Genomic DNA, 15,038 nt, shown 5'->3' with positions numbered 1-15,038 from the left:
CTGACTGACTGACGCCTGACTTTTGGTTTGTTTCTTTAAATGGTGATAGTGGCTTGACCGTCTATTTTAGTTCAGTTATTAATAGAAATGTTAATAAATCTCTTTCATTTAACAAATTTGCCTCCCTGTCTCCTTTTTTCAGCTTGGACTCCTTTGTTACTTTCCCTCATTACCTGGATCTTTTTAGGGGACCATAACAGAGGATCAACTCAACCCACGTGTCTGTTGTCTTATGTAGCCTGAGAGTTGACTGAATGTTGGGGTGGGTGTAGTGTTCCTCTGTGGTGAGGTTGAGTGGGCCACACTGTGCTCTGTGGCCTAGGGGTGGTCGTTCACAGTGGATAGACACAGACACATTAACACCCACTCACTTTGGCTCGTGTGATTAGGTAGAGGATCAATAGGGGGTACATGACCCTCTTGACACTCCCATAGGGCTTAAATCTGTGAATCTCCACCAATTGCTCTTAGAACTGAAGAAGCTTCTCGGATGAGAGGTGAAATGTCTTCAAAAAACCTAAAGAAGTCCAGACACTTTTCTTTCCAAGCTCCTTAGCTGGATACATTCATCCCTGGATGTCTAAAGCTTGGTAAAAAGCTTTAAAGTTTTAAAAAGTTCAAAACTTTTATAATGTTGCAAGCAAATATCCCACTAGACTTGTTTCTGCTTTAATCAGTTAAATTCTGTACTTCTCTGAGTATTTAGTCATTTATTGGCAATTCAAATTGTATTCCTTAGACACAGTCTTTTTTTCCACAAAGTAGGTGCACAGCCTTGCCTGTAACACAGTAGTGGTATTTGGTACTGATGTCTTGGTCAGTGTGGTTGTGGTGATTGTTAGTGGGACTGCGGTCGATGTTGGTGCTGCAGTGGTGGTGGTTGATGTGGTTGTTGTGGTTGTTGGTGCTGCTATCCTGGTTGTTGGTGCCATTGTAATGGCCAGTGTGGTTGTCGTGGTTGTTGCAGGAGCTGCAGTAGTAGTTGTTTTTTGTGACTGTTGTCGTTGTTTGTGATGCTGCTGTGGTTGCTGTAGCTGCTGTGATAGTTAAGAGAGCAGATGTTTTTGATTTAGAAACTGCTCTGGTTGTCATTATTTGTCTCAATGTTATTGCATTTTTGCTTTGGCATTTAAATAACATTAAAGGCATGTAGCATGTACAGTATCTCAGAAAAGTGAGTACACCCCTCACATTTTTGTAAATATGTTATTCTATCTTTTCATGGGACAACATTGAAGATATGACACTTTGATACAATGTAAAGCAGTCAGTGTAGAGGTTGTATTACAGTGTAAATTTGCTGTCACCTCAAAATAATTCAACATACAGCCATTAGTGTCTAAACTGCTGGAAACAAAAGTGAGTACACCCCTAAGTGAAAATGTCCAAACTGTCCCCAAAATGTGTATATATTTTACGTGGCCACCATTATTTTCCAACACCCTCTTAACTCTGTTGGGCTTGGAGTTCACTAGAGCTTCAGATGGTGCCACTGGAATCCTCTTCCACTCCTCCATGATGACATCATGGAGCTGGTGGATGTTAGAGACCTTTTGCTCTTCCACCTTCCCTCTGAGGATGCCCTACAGATGCTCAATAGGGTTTAAGTCTGGAGACATGCTTGGCCAGTCAAGTACCTTAATCCTCAGTTTATTTAGCAAGGCACTGGTTCCCGACACCATCTCATCAGATCACTCGGAATCCATGTCCTTAGTCTGCTTGTCTTCAGCAAACTGTTTGCGGGCTTTCTTGCGCATTGTCTTTCGAAGAGGCCTACTTCTGAGACAACAGCCATGTGATGCAGTGTGCGGCGTATAGTCTGAGCACTGACAGGCTGACACTCTATGCCTTCAACCTCTGCAGAAATGCTGACAGCATTCATACATCTATTTAGAAAAGACAGCCTCTGGATATGACACTGAGCACGTGCACTAAACTTCTTTGGTCAGCCATAAGGTTTGTTCTGAGTGGAACCTGTCCTGTTAAAGTGCTGTATGGCCTTGACCACCATGTTGTAGCTCACATTCAGGGTGTTGTCAATATTCTTCTTTATGTAGAGTTACAATTCTGTTTTTCAGATCCTCAGAGAATTCTTTGCTATGATGTGCCATGTTAAACTTCCAGTGACCAGTATGAGAGAGTGTGAGAGCAATAATACCAAATTCAACACATCTGTTCCCCATTTGCACCTAAGAGCTTGTAAAACTAACATGTCACATGACACCAGGGAGGGAAATGGCTAATTGGGCACAATTTGGACATTTTCACTTAGGGGTGTACTCACTTTTGTTGCCAGCGGTTTAGGCAATAATGGCTGTGTGTTGAGTTATTTAGAGGTGACAGCAAATTTGCACAGTTATACAATCTCTACACTGACTACTTTACATTATATCAAAGTGTCATATTTTCAATGTTGTCCTATGAAAAGATATAACAAAATATTTACAAAAAATTGACGGGTGTACTCACTTTTTTGAGATATTGTATGTATAATTTTTTCAATTTAACAAATATTTCAATATCAAGTCCACATTTAAACAACATCCATATGAATCTCTGATGAGTTCATATTTACCTCAAACATGTCATCAATACAATACACTAACAGTTAATACAACATTGTTCATCTATGCTTCTTTTTGATAAAAAAAAATTGCCAACTCAAATAATATAAAACAGAAATCTGAAGTTGTCAAAAAATATTTTTCATTCCATACATCATTCATTTAACATATGTTGAAAGACACGTCATTAATTTGTGTATTTCATAAAATGTATTAGCTACTTTCTCTTGTTTCATCAGTGTTGGGAGACAGCTTCGAGCTGCTGTCATCTAAAGCAGCAGTCCCCAACCCCTGGGCCACGGACTGGTACCGGTCAGTCAGTTGTTTTGTACTGGGCCGTGATATAAATATACACAAATATACATAATATACACCATGTACACCATGCATATCCGGCAGCTATCCAGATTCAAAGAAAGAAAATCTGCAGTATTTTGTACACTAAAATAGATACCAAATATCATGTCTTCCTTTTCTTTTCAAATGCCTTGCTACCTTGATCATCATATCTGGTGGTCTAACTAGTTCAAACAATCAAACAAAATCTAGGAAGGAAGAAATTTGACAAACTGACATGTTGCAAAGGTGGCACCGTATTACTGTATCATACTCAAATTGAATGAGCTCTTTAGATTTACCCATTATACATGTGCTATATAAATAAAACTGTATTGTATTCTTTCAAAAATATTTTTTATAGGCACACTAGATGGCTAGGTACTTTATTTTATATACCTGTTGCAATGGGATCGAAAACATTTGAACTGATGTCGGCCAACAGTGAGATCAGTTGATCTGAAAGGATTGCAGCTGAGTCAGTTTGCCAGACCTGCTGGAAATAACTTAGTTCTTGATTGGTGGCTTCAGTATTTCATAACATCTGTTCCACTGTTGCAGACTGAGTTACTGAACCTCATTATGTGGGTTTGAATTAGCCAAGGAACGGACAAATTATGGTATCACCAATCAAAGCTTGCATAAACTACCTAACAATAAGGTTCAGGAATGATTGAATAGCATAAACACTTGAACATAAACATAAAGAAAGGCCTTTTTCTTGGATAAAACAAATCATCCTTTATTAACAGGTACTATTGATTCATGAATGATGTTTGAGATCTAGTATGCCATGTAAGAAGCTGTTTTTGCATTTATTTTTAGAATCGAGCAGATACGTGTGCGTCACTTTCATTATTGTTTATAACAAGGTGCGGTTCTTTCTTGTGAAACAGCTTCATACCAGTGAACAATCATGAAGTTGAATGGCATCTACCACATTGTTTTCACACCATTTCTAATCCACTCAGATCAATTGCTCACCTTTTAGCATGTTATTTAGGGACAACTGACATATAATGAAATTTTCTACAAAGAAATGTGTTAATTAGAAATATTGCTACATGTACACTTTAACTAAATCCACTCTACTGCTGGAATGGAGAAACTTTTTGACATATGAAAAAGAATTCTTGTGAAATATTAAAAATATGAGTGAAAAATTATTGAAAATATCATTTGAGAAACAAATTCTAAACATTCATAACAACATTTTGAGAAACAAACAAATACTATTTATTACTATTATTTTCTATGGCAACAGAAACATAAGTATTGTAAGGTCATTGATGCCACATTCTCAGACTATTTTTCACAACAACATCTGTAAAAGACTAATAATAAAACAGGAAGCCTCTATCAGTACAGATCTTTTGAAGATGAAAAATGCACGAGGAGTGCCCAGCACACCTACGTATTTTGAACAAGTGTGTTTTGAAGGGCAACAAAGGGGAAAATGTCATCACACCCAACTGTGATTGAGTGAAATTTTCAGTCTGTTGAAATTCTAAGCACACCAAAAGTCAGTGATACCACACAGTAATCCCTATGCACTTTGCAATCAATTAATATTGATGGACATTTTAATCTCTGACTTTTTAAAATGAAGTTATTCTGTATTATCTGCGGAACATATGACAAAAACTATTAAAAAAAATAAACAGCTACTTTTTCACTTTTTTAATTTGCATGGTGCAGAATTTCTCAAATTAACATGTTAATAACTTTTCAAATAAACACCTTGAGTTTGCTGACATGAAACAAAAATTTATGCATATACAAAACTAAACCTAATAAACTAATGTTGTTTACAAGATTACAGTTACAATTTGTTCGAAACACAAATGTCTTAACTCTTCTATGTTTTCTGATGTGCTATAAATATACTATTCACCATAAACTGGCCTATATGGATTTAGAGCTTTGTGACCAATGTTTTGCCACAGAAATGTTAAAACAAACAAACACAACATCCTTTTAATACTTTGACTTTGACTACATTTAGCCACAATGAAATACACACACACACACACACACACACACACACACATACACACCTTCTCTTATAGTATTGCTTGCACAACTGATGTGTGGTGCTTCAGCTATTAATCTTGTACAAACACAGAACAAAACACTAACAAAAACATAAATGCTGTAAAGGTCCTTGTCCTTGTCAATGCTATTTTGCTGTTTCAAAATAAATCATTACACAACAGGTTTATTAATCTGAGCTGTTTAATGTTGAACATCATTCAGTCTACAACTTTTAGCTTTATTTTCTACAGAATGTATGAAAAAATACCTATGAAGATAATTTACACTTTGTCACAGGTTTGTTGCACAGTTTTCAGAATTGAATTTTATGCCTTTTTAAGAAAGTAAAAACATGTCAACAACATATGTGAGAGATTATGAGAGACAGCCCCAAGAATGCAATGAAGCACAAAATACTCTCTCTCTTACTCAGGTTCCTGCCAGTAAATAAATATCACAATAACAGAAAGTTGATGCTCTGCGTCTGCTGAGTTCATCTCTAGTGCTGCAGCTCACCCTGCTGGATAATGCAACACCTGTCAAATGGATTTTTACAATCACACTGTTCCCTATCAGTATTTTTGTCAGTATTCTTTCATGTGTACGGGGGCTTTGGCCCAGAATCAAATATCTCAAACAGTGTTGTTAATGTTTGTTAATGACACAGAAAAAAAATCTCCACAGTATGTTTTCAAGTGAAATATTTTAGCAGTTCAAGAATGGATTTCCACTGAGTTTGACAACTAATAAATTCTACAACTGACATACAAAATAGACAGGTATAATGCTTAAATACATACACCATCTCTACTATCCTAAGTATACTGCCTAAGCAAAAAAAAACAGTAGCATTTAGACTCTTAGGGTCAATTTTTGTAACGTAAAAAGTGCAGGAGCAGCACTTGGACTGATTTTTTTGGACTTCATATGGAAGACATTATTGCATTTTCATGATAAAATAATAATTTTGGAGCAGGACAGAAAACACCATGTGAATTCACTAAATAGAATATAATTTTTAGGGATTAAATTTCAATTTTACGTTCTTTCCAAACAAGTGCTTGCAGGAACCTTCAGCATAAGCAGGCCACTCTGGCGGATGCTGCAAAGAGTTGGAGGTGAGTGGAGGAAGACAGGACAAATGGACAGGACATGTGGAAGAGAGCCAGAGATTAATAATAACTAACATTAAATGCAGAGGTGTGTAAACACATAGTGAGTGAAGAAGAAATACTAAAGTGCAAATAATAAAGTGCATCATGGAAATCGCACAGGAGCCTGGACCTATTGCAATGTAACTAAGGGAGGATTCAGGGTCACCTGATCCAGTCCTAACTATGCTTTAGAAAAAAGGAAAGCCTAATCTTAAAAGTAGAAACAGTGTCCGTCTGTAAAATCCAAACTGGAAGCTGGTTCCATAGAAGAGGCACCTGAAAACTGAAGGCTCTGCCTGCCATTGTACTTTTAAATACTCGAGGACAGGCATGTCCAAAGTCCAGCCGGCAGGTTCAAATTTGCCTCTGTCATAAAATCAATAATATGCCACCCCTTCAGCACTGCTGACCGTGCAAAAAAACTATTTTATATTCCTCCAGAAGATGGCAGTAGACTTATGGCTACACTATCGACATGTAACCTTTGACACTTTTTCAGGCTATTTCTAAAATGGCAAGTGTAACTACAAAATGGAAAGTTGACAATGAGGGCCACCACCTCCAGGACAAGTGGAAATTGTTGTATTTTTTCACTAAAATATGAAACAGCTGTGTCTGCCTAATTTGCCAAGAGACTGTGGCTGTTTTCAAAGAGTTCAATATTAACCAAACAAAACATGCTAACTACAACAAGCTAACTAGGAAGGATGAAAAATTGAAGCAACTGGAAGCTGTTTTAACGGCACAGCAGCGCTTTTTCACAAGAGGTTGTGAGTCAAATGAAAATGCCACAAAGGCAAGCTACGAGGTGGCAATGCTGATTGCCAAGCACTGCAAACCTTTTTCTGAGGGTGAATGTATTAAAGACTGTGTGATGAAAATGGTGAGAAATTTTGTCCTGAGAAGAAGCAAGAGTTTGCCAATGTTTGCCTGGCTCGTAACACTGTGGTGTGAAGAACTGAAAACGTTTCATCTAATATTAACACAGAGTTAGAAGCAAAAAGAGTGGAGTTTGTTTTTTTTTCGTTAGCCTGCGACGAAAGTACAGATGCATCTGCCACTGCTCAGTTACTGATTTTTGAGAGGAATGAAATGAATGTAAGTGAAGAGCTACTTGACCTCTACAGCCTTAAGGACTAAACAAAAGGAAGAGATTTATTTGCTGCTGATTGTTCTGCCGTAGATGACATGAAACTATTGTGAAATAAAGTCACTGGTATTATTACAGATGGCACACCTGCCATGGCTGGGGAGCGAAATGGATTAACAACCCTAGTCTGTAACAAAGTCAGCAAAGAAGGAGGCAAAGCTATAAAACTTCACTGTATTATTCACCAACAAGGACTCTGTGCTAAACATATGAAATAGGATCATGTTATGAAACTGGTGGCTATTAATTATATCCGCTCCAAAGCCCTGTGCCACCGACAGTTTCAACAGTTTCTATTTAACATCCAGGCTGAATATGGAGATGTTGTGTACAGCACGTCATGTGCACAATGACGTGAGATAGCTGAGTTGGGGGTCTGCATTGCAGCACTTCTACTCTCTTAAGGAGGAAATCGGACAATTCTTGGGACAACCGATGCCAAAACTATCTGATCATGTTTGGCTGGCTGATTTAGGATTTTTAGTAGACATAACATGACATCTGAACGTGCTGAACACGAGCCTTCAGGGGCAAAATGCAGTCGTAAGCCAACTACTGTATATTCACACATCAAAGCCTTGGGGACCAAACTGCTACTTTTCCAAAGGCACCTGTCACAAACGCAGCCCAATACTACACATTTCCCATCGCTGCAGGAAATAATGACAGACCGCTATCAGTGTGTAAATGAGGAGGTATGCAGCAGACATCTCTTCTCTGGCTGAGAAGTTTCAACAGCCCCTTCGGGATTTTGCAGCTATTGAAAAGGAGATCATGCTTTTTTCATCTCCTTTGTCCGTGGACCCTGATGACGCTCCTGACCATCTGACATCAAGTATCACAGTCAGCACCAACAGTTCCCTCTTGTTGACTTTTACTGCCAGCTGGATAAAATGCTGAACTTGTTTGGCTCAATATACTTGTGCAAGAAGACATTCAATTCAATTCAATTCAATTCAATTCAATTCAATTCAATTTTATTTATATAGCCCCAAATCACAACAACAGTCGACCTCAAGGCGCTTTATATTGCTTTATATTGTACAGTAGATAACTCAATGCATTATGGGAATCCCCCGGCAGCCTACGTCCATTGCAGTATAACTAAGGGAGGATTCAGGGTCACCTGGTCCAGCGCTAACTATATGCTTGAGCAAAAAGGAATGTTTTAAGCCTAATCATAAAAGTAGAGATATTGTCTGTCTCCCGAATACAAACGGGAAGCAGGAAGTTCCAAGGAAGAGGGGCCTGAAAACTGAAGGCTCTCCCTCCCATTCTACCTTTAAATACTCTAGAAACAACAAGTAAGCCTGCAGTCTGAGAGTGAAGTGCTCTAATGGGGTGATATGGTACGATAAGGTCATTAAGATGAGATGGGGCCTGATTATTCAAGACCTTGGATGTGAGGAGCAGGATTTGAAATTGTGGATTTAACAGGGAGCCAATGAAGAGAAGCCAAAATACACTGCATTCCAAATGATTATGTAAATATTATTTAAGTGTCATAAAGATTAAATATGTTGTTTTTAAATGAAACTCATGGATGGCATTGTGTCTCAAGGTTCTTTGGATCACTGAAATCAATCTCGGACACGGACTGTGATAATTAGTTTGCCAGGTGAGCCCAATTAAACGAAAAACTACTAAAGAAGGATGGTCCACATTATTAAGCAGACCACCATTTCCAGGCAATATGGAAAAGAAAAAGGATCTCTCTGCTGCTGAAAAGTTTGAAATGTCTTGGACAAGGAATGAAAACCTTAGATATATCACAGAAACTTAAGCGTGATCATCGTACTGGTAAAAGATTTGTGGCTGAGTCACAGCACACACGGGTTACATGCAGATAAAGGCACAATGAGGAAGGTTTCTGCCACACAAATATATCGGATTAGGAGCCACATGAACGTCAAGGTGTAGAATCCTCCAGAGACTTGCAGTTATGCATAAACCTTCTATTCGGCCACCTCTAACCAATGCTCACAAGCAAAAACGGCTCCATCTTTGCATTCAAAAGTCGTCCTCCATGTTTATTGGTGCTGTAAGTCATAGAGAAATACTTGAACACTTAAAAATTAAAAGTCCACAGACTGTTTTGGCATTGACATGATATTAGTTAAAAGTATTATAGAATATATAGTGCAACCATTCACATACATTTGTAATCTGTCTTTTCGAACTGGTATTTTTCCTTCAAAAATGAAAATAGCAAAAGTTATTCTCATCCATAAAAAGGGAGAGAGATGTCAGTTTACCAGTTATAAACCAATATCACTACTCCCACAGTTCTCAAAAATCTTTTTTAAATATATTTTTTATTTAATAGACTTTAGTTTTCAAGTCTATTAACAAAATTATTTGTTTATAGACTTGATAAATATATTGAGAAACATAATCACTTAATGTCATGGACTGCGATGGCAGACCGTTGAGTTGTGGGAAAGTAGGACCCAAAATGCAGGACTAATGAGCAGTGAATTTTATTTACAGTGGAGAGATGAATAAACATTTACAAAACTCAGCACTGTTGCTCCTGTGGCGATTCCTCCGTGAATCCCCACACAGTGCAAATGTTCATGAAAGGTGAATAACAACAACTCCAAAAACCCAGTTCAAAACTGTGACTTCCCTCCATGAAAATACATCTCTCGTGTAGGCCCGATCTTTCAGGCAGCCTGCCGTAGGTCCAGCAGTGGCAAAACAGTTTAGGTGGCCTGCTCCAGCAGCAGCGACATAGCAGCTCTGGTGGACAGCTGCAGGTCCGGTGGCAGCAACCCGCCATAGTAGGTGAACTGTGACGTGCTGGACGTACCAGCCGTGTTGAATGTGCCGGCCATGCAGGTCGTGCTGTACGTGGATGTGCCGGCGGCAAAAGACTGACGGGCAGCTTGGTAAACGGCCGGTATGCAGGGCCGGCCAGGTGGCGTAACATCCTCGGGCGCAGGCATGGGCTGCTCGCAGACCCCCGGCGTGCAGACCTCCGGCTTGGCAGAGCAGGTCCCTCCAGCGCGCAGACTTCCGGCTCGGGCAAAGCAGATCCCTCCAGCACGCAGGCGTTGGACTCAGGCACAGCGGATCCCTTGACTGCGCAGACCTCAGGCTCAGACTGAGCAGGTCCGAGCGACGGTGTTGCTGCCACAGGCGCTGGTGATGGCGGTGGCGTGGTAGCTGTGAACAATTGAGAAGGTGGTGGTATAGCGGCTGCAGGCAAGTGAGATGATGGCGGAGCTGATAGCTGGACGGGCTCCTCGGACCCTCCAGCGAAAACAGACGGCTGAACGGTCCCTCCAGTGGCAGCAGACGCAGGACCAGAAGGTGCAGAACCCTCTGGCTGAGGCAGCGCTAACTGCAGCTGTACAGGGCACACAGCCAGCTCGTGATGCTGCGGCTGGGGCTGTGCAGTGAGCAGTATGATTCTGATCAGCAAGGGGAACACTGGAAGCATTCATGCAGGCTTTGTAACCCTCTGATAGTTGAGAATCTGTTATACAGCCTTTTTCAAAATCTATGCGTGAATTATGGCTATTATGGTTATTTGGCTCTGGTGTAGGTGAACTAAATTAAAATCCAATATGCTGTACTCAAAAACATCACTAAAATCACGAGACAAGCACTCACTCTGTGGTGTGGATGGACAGGTGTTGAAAAACAGGTCTCTCCACCATCGCACAAAGCTCTAGATTGTTCTTGTTCTTCTGGAAGTTCTATACAGCATAAATATTCCACAAAAGTCAGGGGCTCATCATTGTCCTCATCATCATCATCATGAGAAGGGGTGCTGTGCTGACTGTGAAGATAGACATGTGTTAAAACATTATATATATATATACATACATACATACATACATACATGGAACTATATGAATACGTCTCTTTTTTATTTATTGTATGTCTATATAACTGGTTGGTGAGACACGTCCAGGATCCATAAAAAGTAGTTTAATTAAAACACAATTGATTGATTAAATTAAAACCACGGGTAAACCATGTGAACTCAAGTGAACCCGGAACTCACACGAGCAAGCTGAGGTATAGGTGCACGCATACACACATGCACATGAACCCACATGGTGGGTGAGGTTGGAAAGAAACGTTTCTGGCTAGGTCACACAACACAATAGCTGTGGCACCGCTGTAACCGCGCAAGATCGGGACTTTTGCACTCGAGGGAATTAAAAACACATAAACCACTCACCGATTGTTTATTCTCTACTCTGGCATTGTCGGTAAGAAGAAAAGAAGACTCCCCACTCACCATTCATTGTGCATAGATCAGCTGTTCACTGTTTTCACTACTTTCTAAATAGACCTCACTGTTTACCTGCAAGGAGCTCCCATGTCAAGTCTGCTCTTAATCCGCCCCCTGACACCTGTACTTTCTTGTTCCAACACCAAGTCAGCTTGTCTTCTGTTCTCTGTCCAAAATATACACAAAACAACCTCTTGGCAGTTTCCCTCACCACACTAGTAAGACTATGGTGAATCTTGGAGTTGTTGAGGACAGGTCCTGCTCAATAACAACTAATTTTCTAGTTTTGGCGCAAGAACACCAAAATTATATGCAAACTGTTGTAATTCCTACACCATTCACCTGATTTGGATGTAAATACCCTCAAATAAAAGCTGACAATCTGCAGTTAAAGCACATCTTGTTCGTTTCATTTGGAATCCATTGTGGTGGTGTACAGAGCTAAAAATGTTAGAATTGTGTCGATGTCCCAATATTTATGGACCTGAATGTAAATTAAACCAGATACCACTTTTAAAGAAATTAGAAGACGATCGGGCTAGATGGAAATCTCTACCCATATCACTCATTGGAATTGTCGCCTCAATAAAAATGATGGTCTTACCAAAAATCACAAGTATAGTTGTAAAGGAATTAAATACCTGGAACATATATTAGAAGGAACAGAGTTTATTCCATTTGACAGACAGTATGGGATGACCTGGATGACTGAGAACCTTCACAGACATTAACACGAAAAGATTTTTAGAATATCAACAAATTAAATCTATAACAAAAATGAAATTTAAACCTAAGGATTTTCAAGCTGAATTGGAAACATCATCAAGTGTGGTACAATTTCTTACTCTTAAAACCCCCAAATTACTGTCTAAAATATACAGAACATTCTCTAAAATAGATCAATCAATATCACTTCCTATTACAAAATGGGAAGCAGATCTATCAGTCAGCTTAGACCAAAATTTCTGGTTTTAGGTATGCTTAAAAACCTTTTAACTAATTAGAAATCCCTTTTTTCAATTTATACAATACAAAATACTACATAGAGTGCATTATAGAGGTCAGCGGATGTTCAAGATGGACTTTACAACTTCTAACAACTGCTCACACTGTCAAGGCAATACACCTGAAAATTACATCCACGCTCTCTGTCTACCTCCCTTTTAGTGTGCTTCTTGGGCACTTGGATGATGTCACTACAGAGATGACTACAGCACACATGGTTCTCACTGCCCTATGCATTCCCAAGAAAACAGTCCTCATAAACTGGAAAATAAAAATAATATTAAATTTAACCAATATAGAGACCATTTGATAGATCACATTAGTCTTGATACAGCCTCTGCCACCACATTAGATAGATCTCTCTGGGCTCCTTTGATCCAGGTGCCAAAACCATAACTAGTGTTGCATAATGAAACAACACTTCCAACAACCATTCATCTTGAACATGGAACTTGATCAACAACCTCCCCAACGGTTCTCAGTCAAACATAAAATTGTCGCTATGTATCTCTTGGGCCAATTTCACAGCCCTACCATTCAAGGACTTTGCAGATTTAGCAATAGATGAGACCCCACTTGTTATGCCCGGTTTGTTCAGGCTGTAGAGATTGATTCACAGAGTAACATTTTTAGCAACCAAATATATTAATTATAAACTGAAAAAATAACAAAAGAAAACTAGATGTTAACCTAAAACCAACATTTCACTTAAATTAGGAATGACTACAACACAAGTAGAAAGAAAACTAAGAAATAATTTTCCTAAAAATTTAAATCAACAATTTCAAATAAATTGTTCAATAAATTCAAATGTTAGTGACCTTAACCTCAAAGTCAAGGTCAGAGGTCAGGTTTTCTGATAATCTTGTGAATGCAATAACTCTAGAAGGAAGTCATCTAGGATTGTCAAACTGATACAATACGTTCTACTAAAAAACTCCACTTTGTGGCAGAGTTGCTTTAATATCTAGCTGCTTCTGTTACGTTACAAGCAACTAGCGGGACCACAGTGGAATGAACGACCTATTCTTTCACAAGTATAGGAGTAGCAGTCTGCATACCTAGGGGCTTGATTTTATACATTTGTGGCCATGGAAGTGACTGGAAAACTTGAAACTGATCATTTGGATGGGTGCATGAATACTTTTGTAAAAACTGTGTATCAGATTGGAATAAAAATGGAAACTCTGCATCCATAGAGTAACAAACCAATGCCAAGCACTGGGGATTTAGTTCTTGTTGCAGTATGGGCTCAGAAAGGTAAAATGCTCTCCAGAATAAAGCTCTTACTAGCCCCAATATCTTGCCGAATTTTAGAATGTATATTTTCCAATCAAGGATACAAAATCATATGAGACAAAAGGTGCATGAATCTCATCAGTACAAGTAGGTAGCTATATACTGTTGACAGTAGTACAGTTGACTTCACATATACTCGGAACCTGCAGATATGCAGGGTAGCATAATAAATGGACAGTCAGCAGTGACAGATTTTAGTAGGATCAAACTTTCCAGTCATGTCCCCAGAACACCTTGCAGCACTGAGTGGACTCACACTACCCCTAGAGATCTATTACATGTACACCTAAAATTCTCCTTTTGCTTCCATTCTGGGTGCTGGATCCTCATTATTTGTCAAAAAAATATTGATCATAATAGCATCTTCAGAAGCTGTGTTCACCATAATTTCTTTAATATAAGTAAACAGGTGAGCAGACAGAGTGCCCAAGCAAAATACACCATGGACAAGACATGAAAAAAACAAACAGGCTTGAAAAAAAAGACAAAAAAAACAGTAATTACTCCATATGAAATAATAGCTGTTATTACTTCTCAGCAAACACAACAATGCATCCCCAGACAGAAAAAGATGCAGAATCATTGCCAATGCTGTCTAATGAATAACCAATGTATTCATTATAAACTAAAAAAACAAGGCTAGGGTCTTCACATTAGATTTAATCACTAGTCCACCTTTATACAGTCTAGGTGTTAAAAAATTAGCCATGATATCTCTGCTTACATCTTGGTGAATTTAGCTGACTAAATCCACAAAGAGCAGCAGCACAGGTCAGATGACCAGGGCTGAGCCGAGCAGCATGGAACTGAATAGCTACTGAGCTAAACCACGATAACTCAAACATGCAATCTTCCACAACGCTGCCTGTGTCTTGGGTCCTTTGTATCAGTGTGGTGCCAAAACCCAGGCTTGGCATGACATACCATTTGGCCATTTGACTACAGTGCACAGGGCAGTGCCCTTGCACGCCATTTCTACAAACAATCCTATGCACATGCACATGCATATGAACATGTTTCAGGTAATCTTCCAAGTTGGCATCCCGAAAGAGATGCTGACTGACTAGGCTACATTATTTGTGTCTTACTCTTTAAAGAAGCTATACAGGTAACTAGGCGTCAAGACTATGACTCTAGGGTTTAGTCATAAATTGTACACCTTCAAGTTATTTCAACATTATCATCATTGTTTTAGTATTTATTGTTAAAAAATTTAAACTTTGGTGTGATCCAAACTGTGTGACACT

At 39.1% G+C, this 15,038-nt stretch overlaps 1 protein-coding gene across 1 annotated transcript in view; it reads right to left on the bottom strand.

Annotated features, from left to right (window-relative positions):
- Nucleotides 1-735: 735 nt before the first annotated feature.
- The window catches only part of LOC109196488 (sialidase-like), a 29,768-nt gene continuing 15,465 nt past the window's right edge, over nt 736-15,038 (bottom strand). The window contains exons 5-8 of the mRNA XM_019350520.2: nt 11,560-11,653; nt 10,857-11,025; nt 9,882-10,632; nt 736-1,037 (exon numbers count right to left, since the gene is read on the bottom strand). Of these exons, the coding sequence (XP_019206065.2) occupies nt 736-1,037; nt 9,882-10,632; nt 10,857-11,025; nt 11,560-11,653 (1,316 nt within the window). The remainder of the gene's footprint in view (nt 1,038-9,881; nt 10,633-10,856; nt 11,026-11,559; nt 11,654-15,038) is intronic.

This window comes from Oreochromis niloticus, linkage group LG3 (assembly GCF_001858045.2).
Source record: "Oreochromis niloticus isolate F11D_XX linkage group LG3, O_niloticus_UMD_NMBU, whole genome shotgun sequence".
NCBI classification, from domain to species: domain Eukaryota; kingdom Metazoa; phylum Chordata; class Actinopteri; order Cichliformes; family Cichlidae; genus Oreochromis; species Oreochromis niloticus.
The sequence above is the reverse complement of the archived record's forward strand: the minus strand, read 5'-3'. Positions and strand labels throughout refer to the sequence as shown.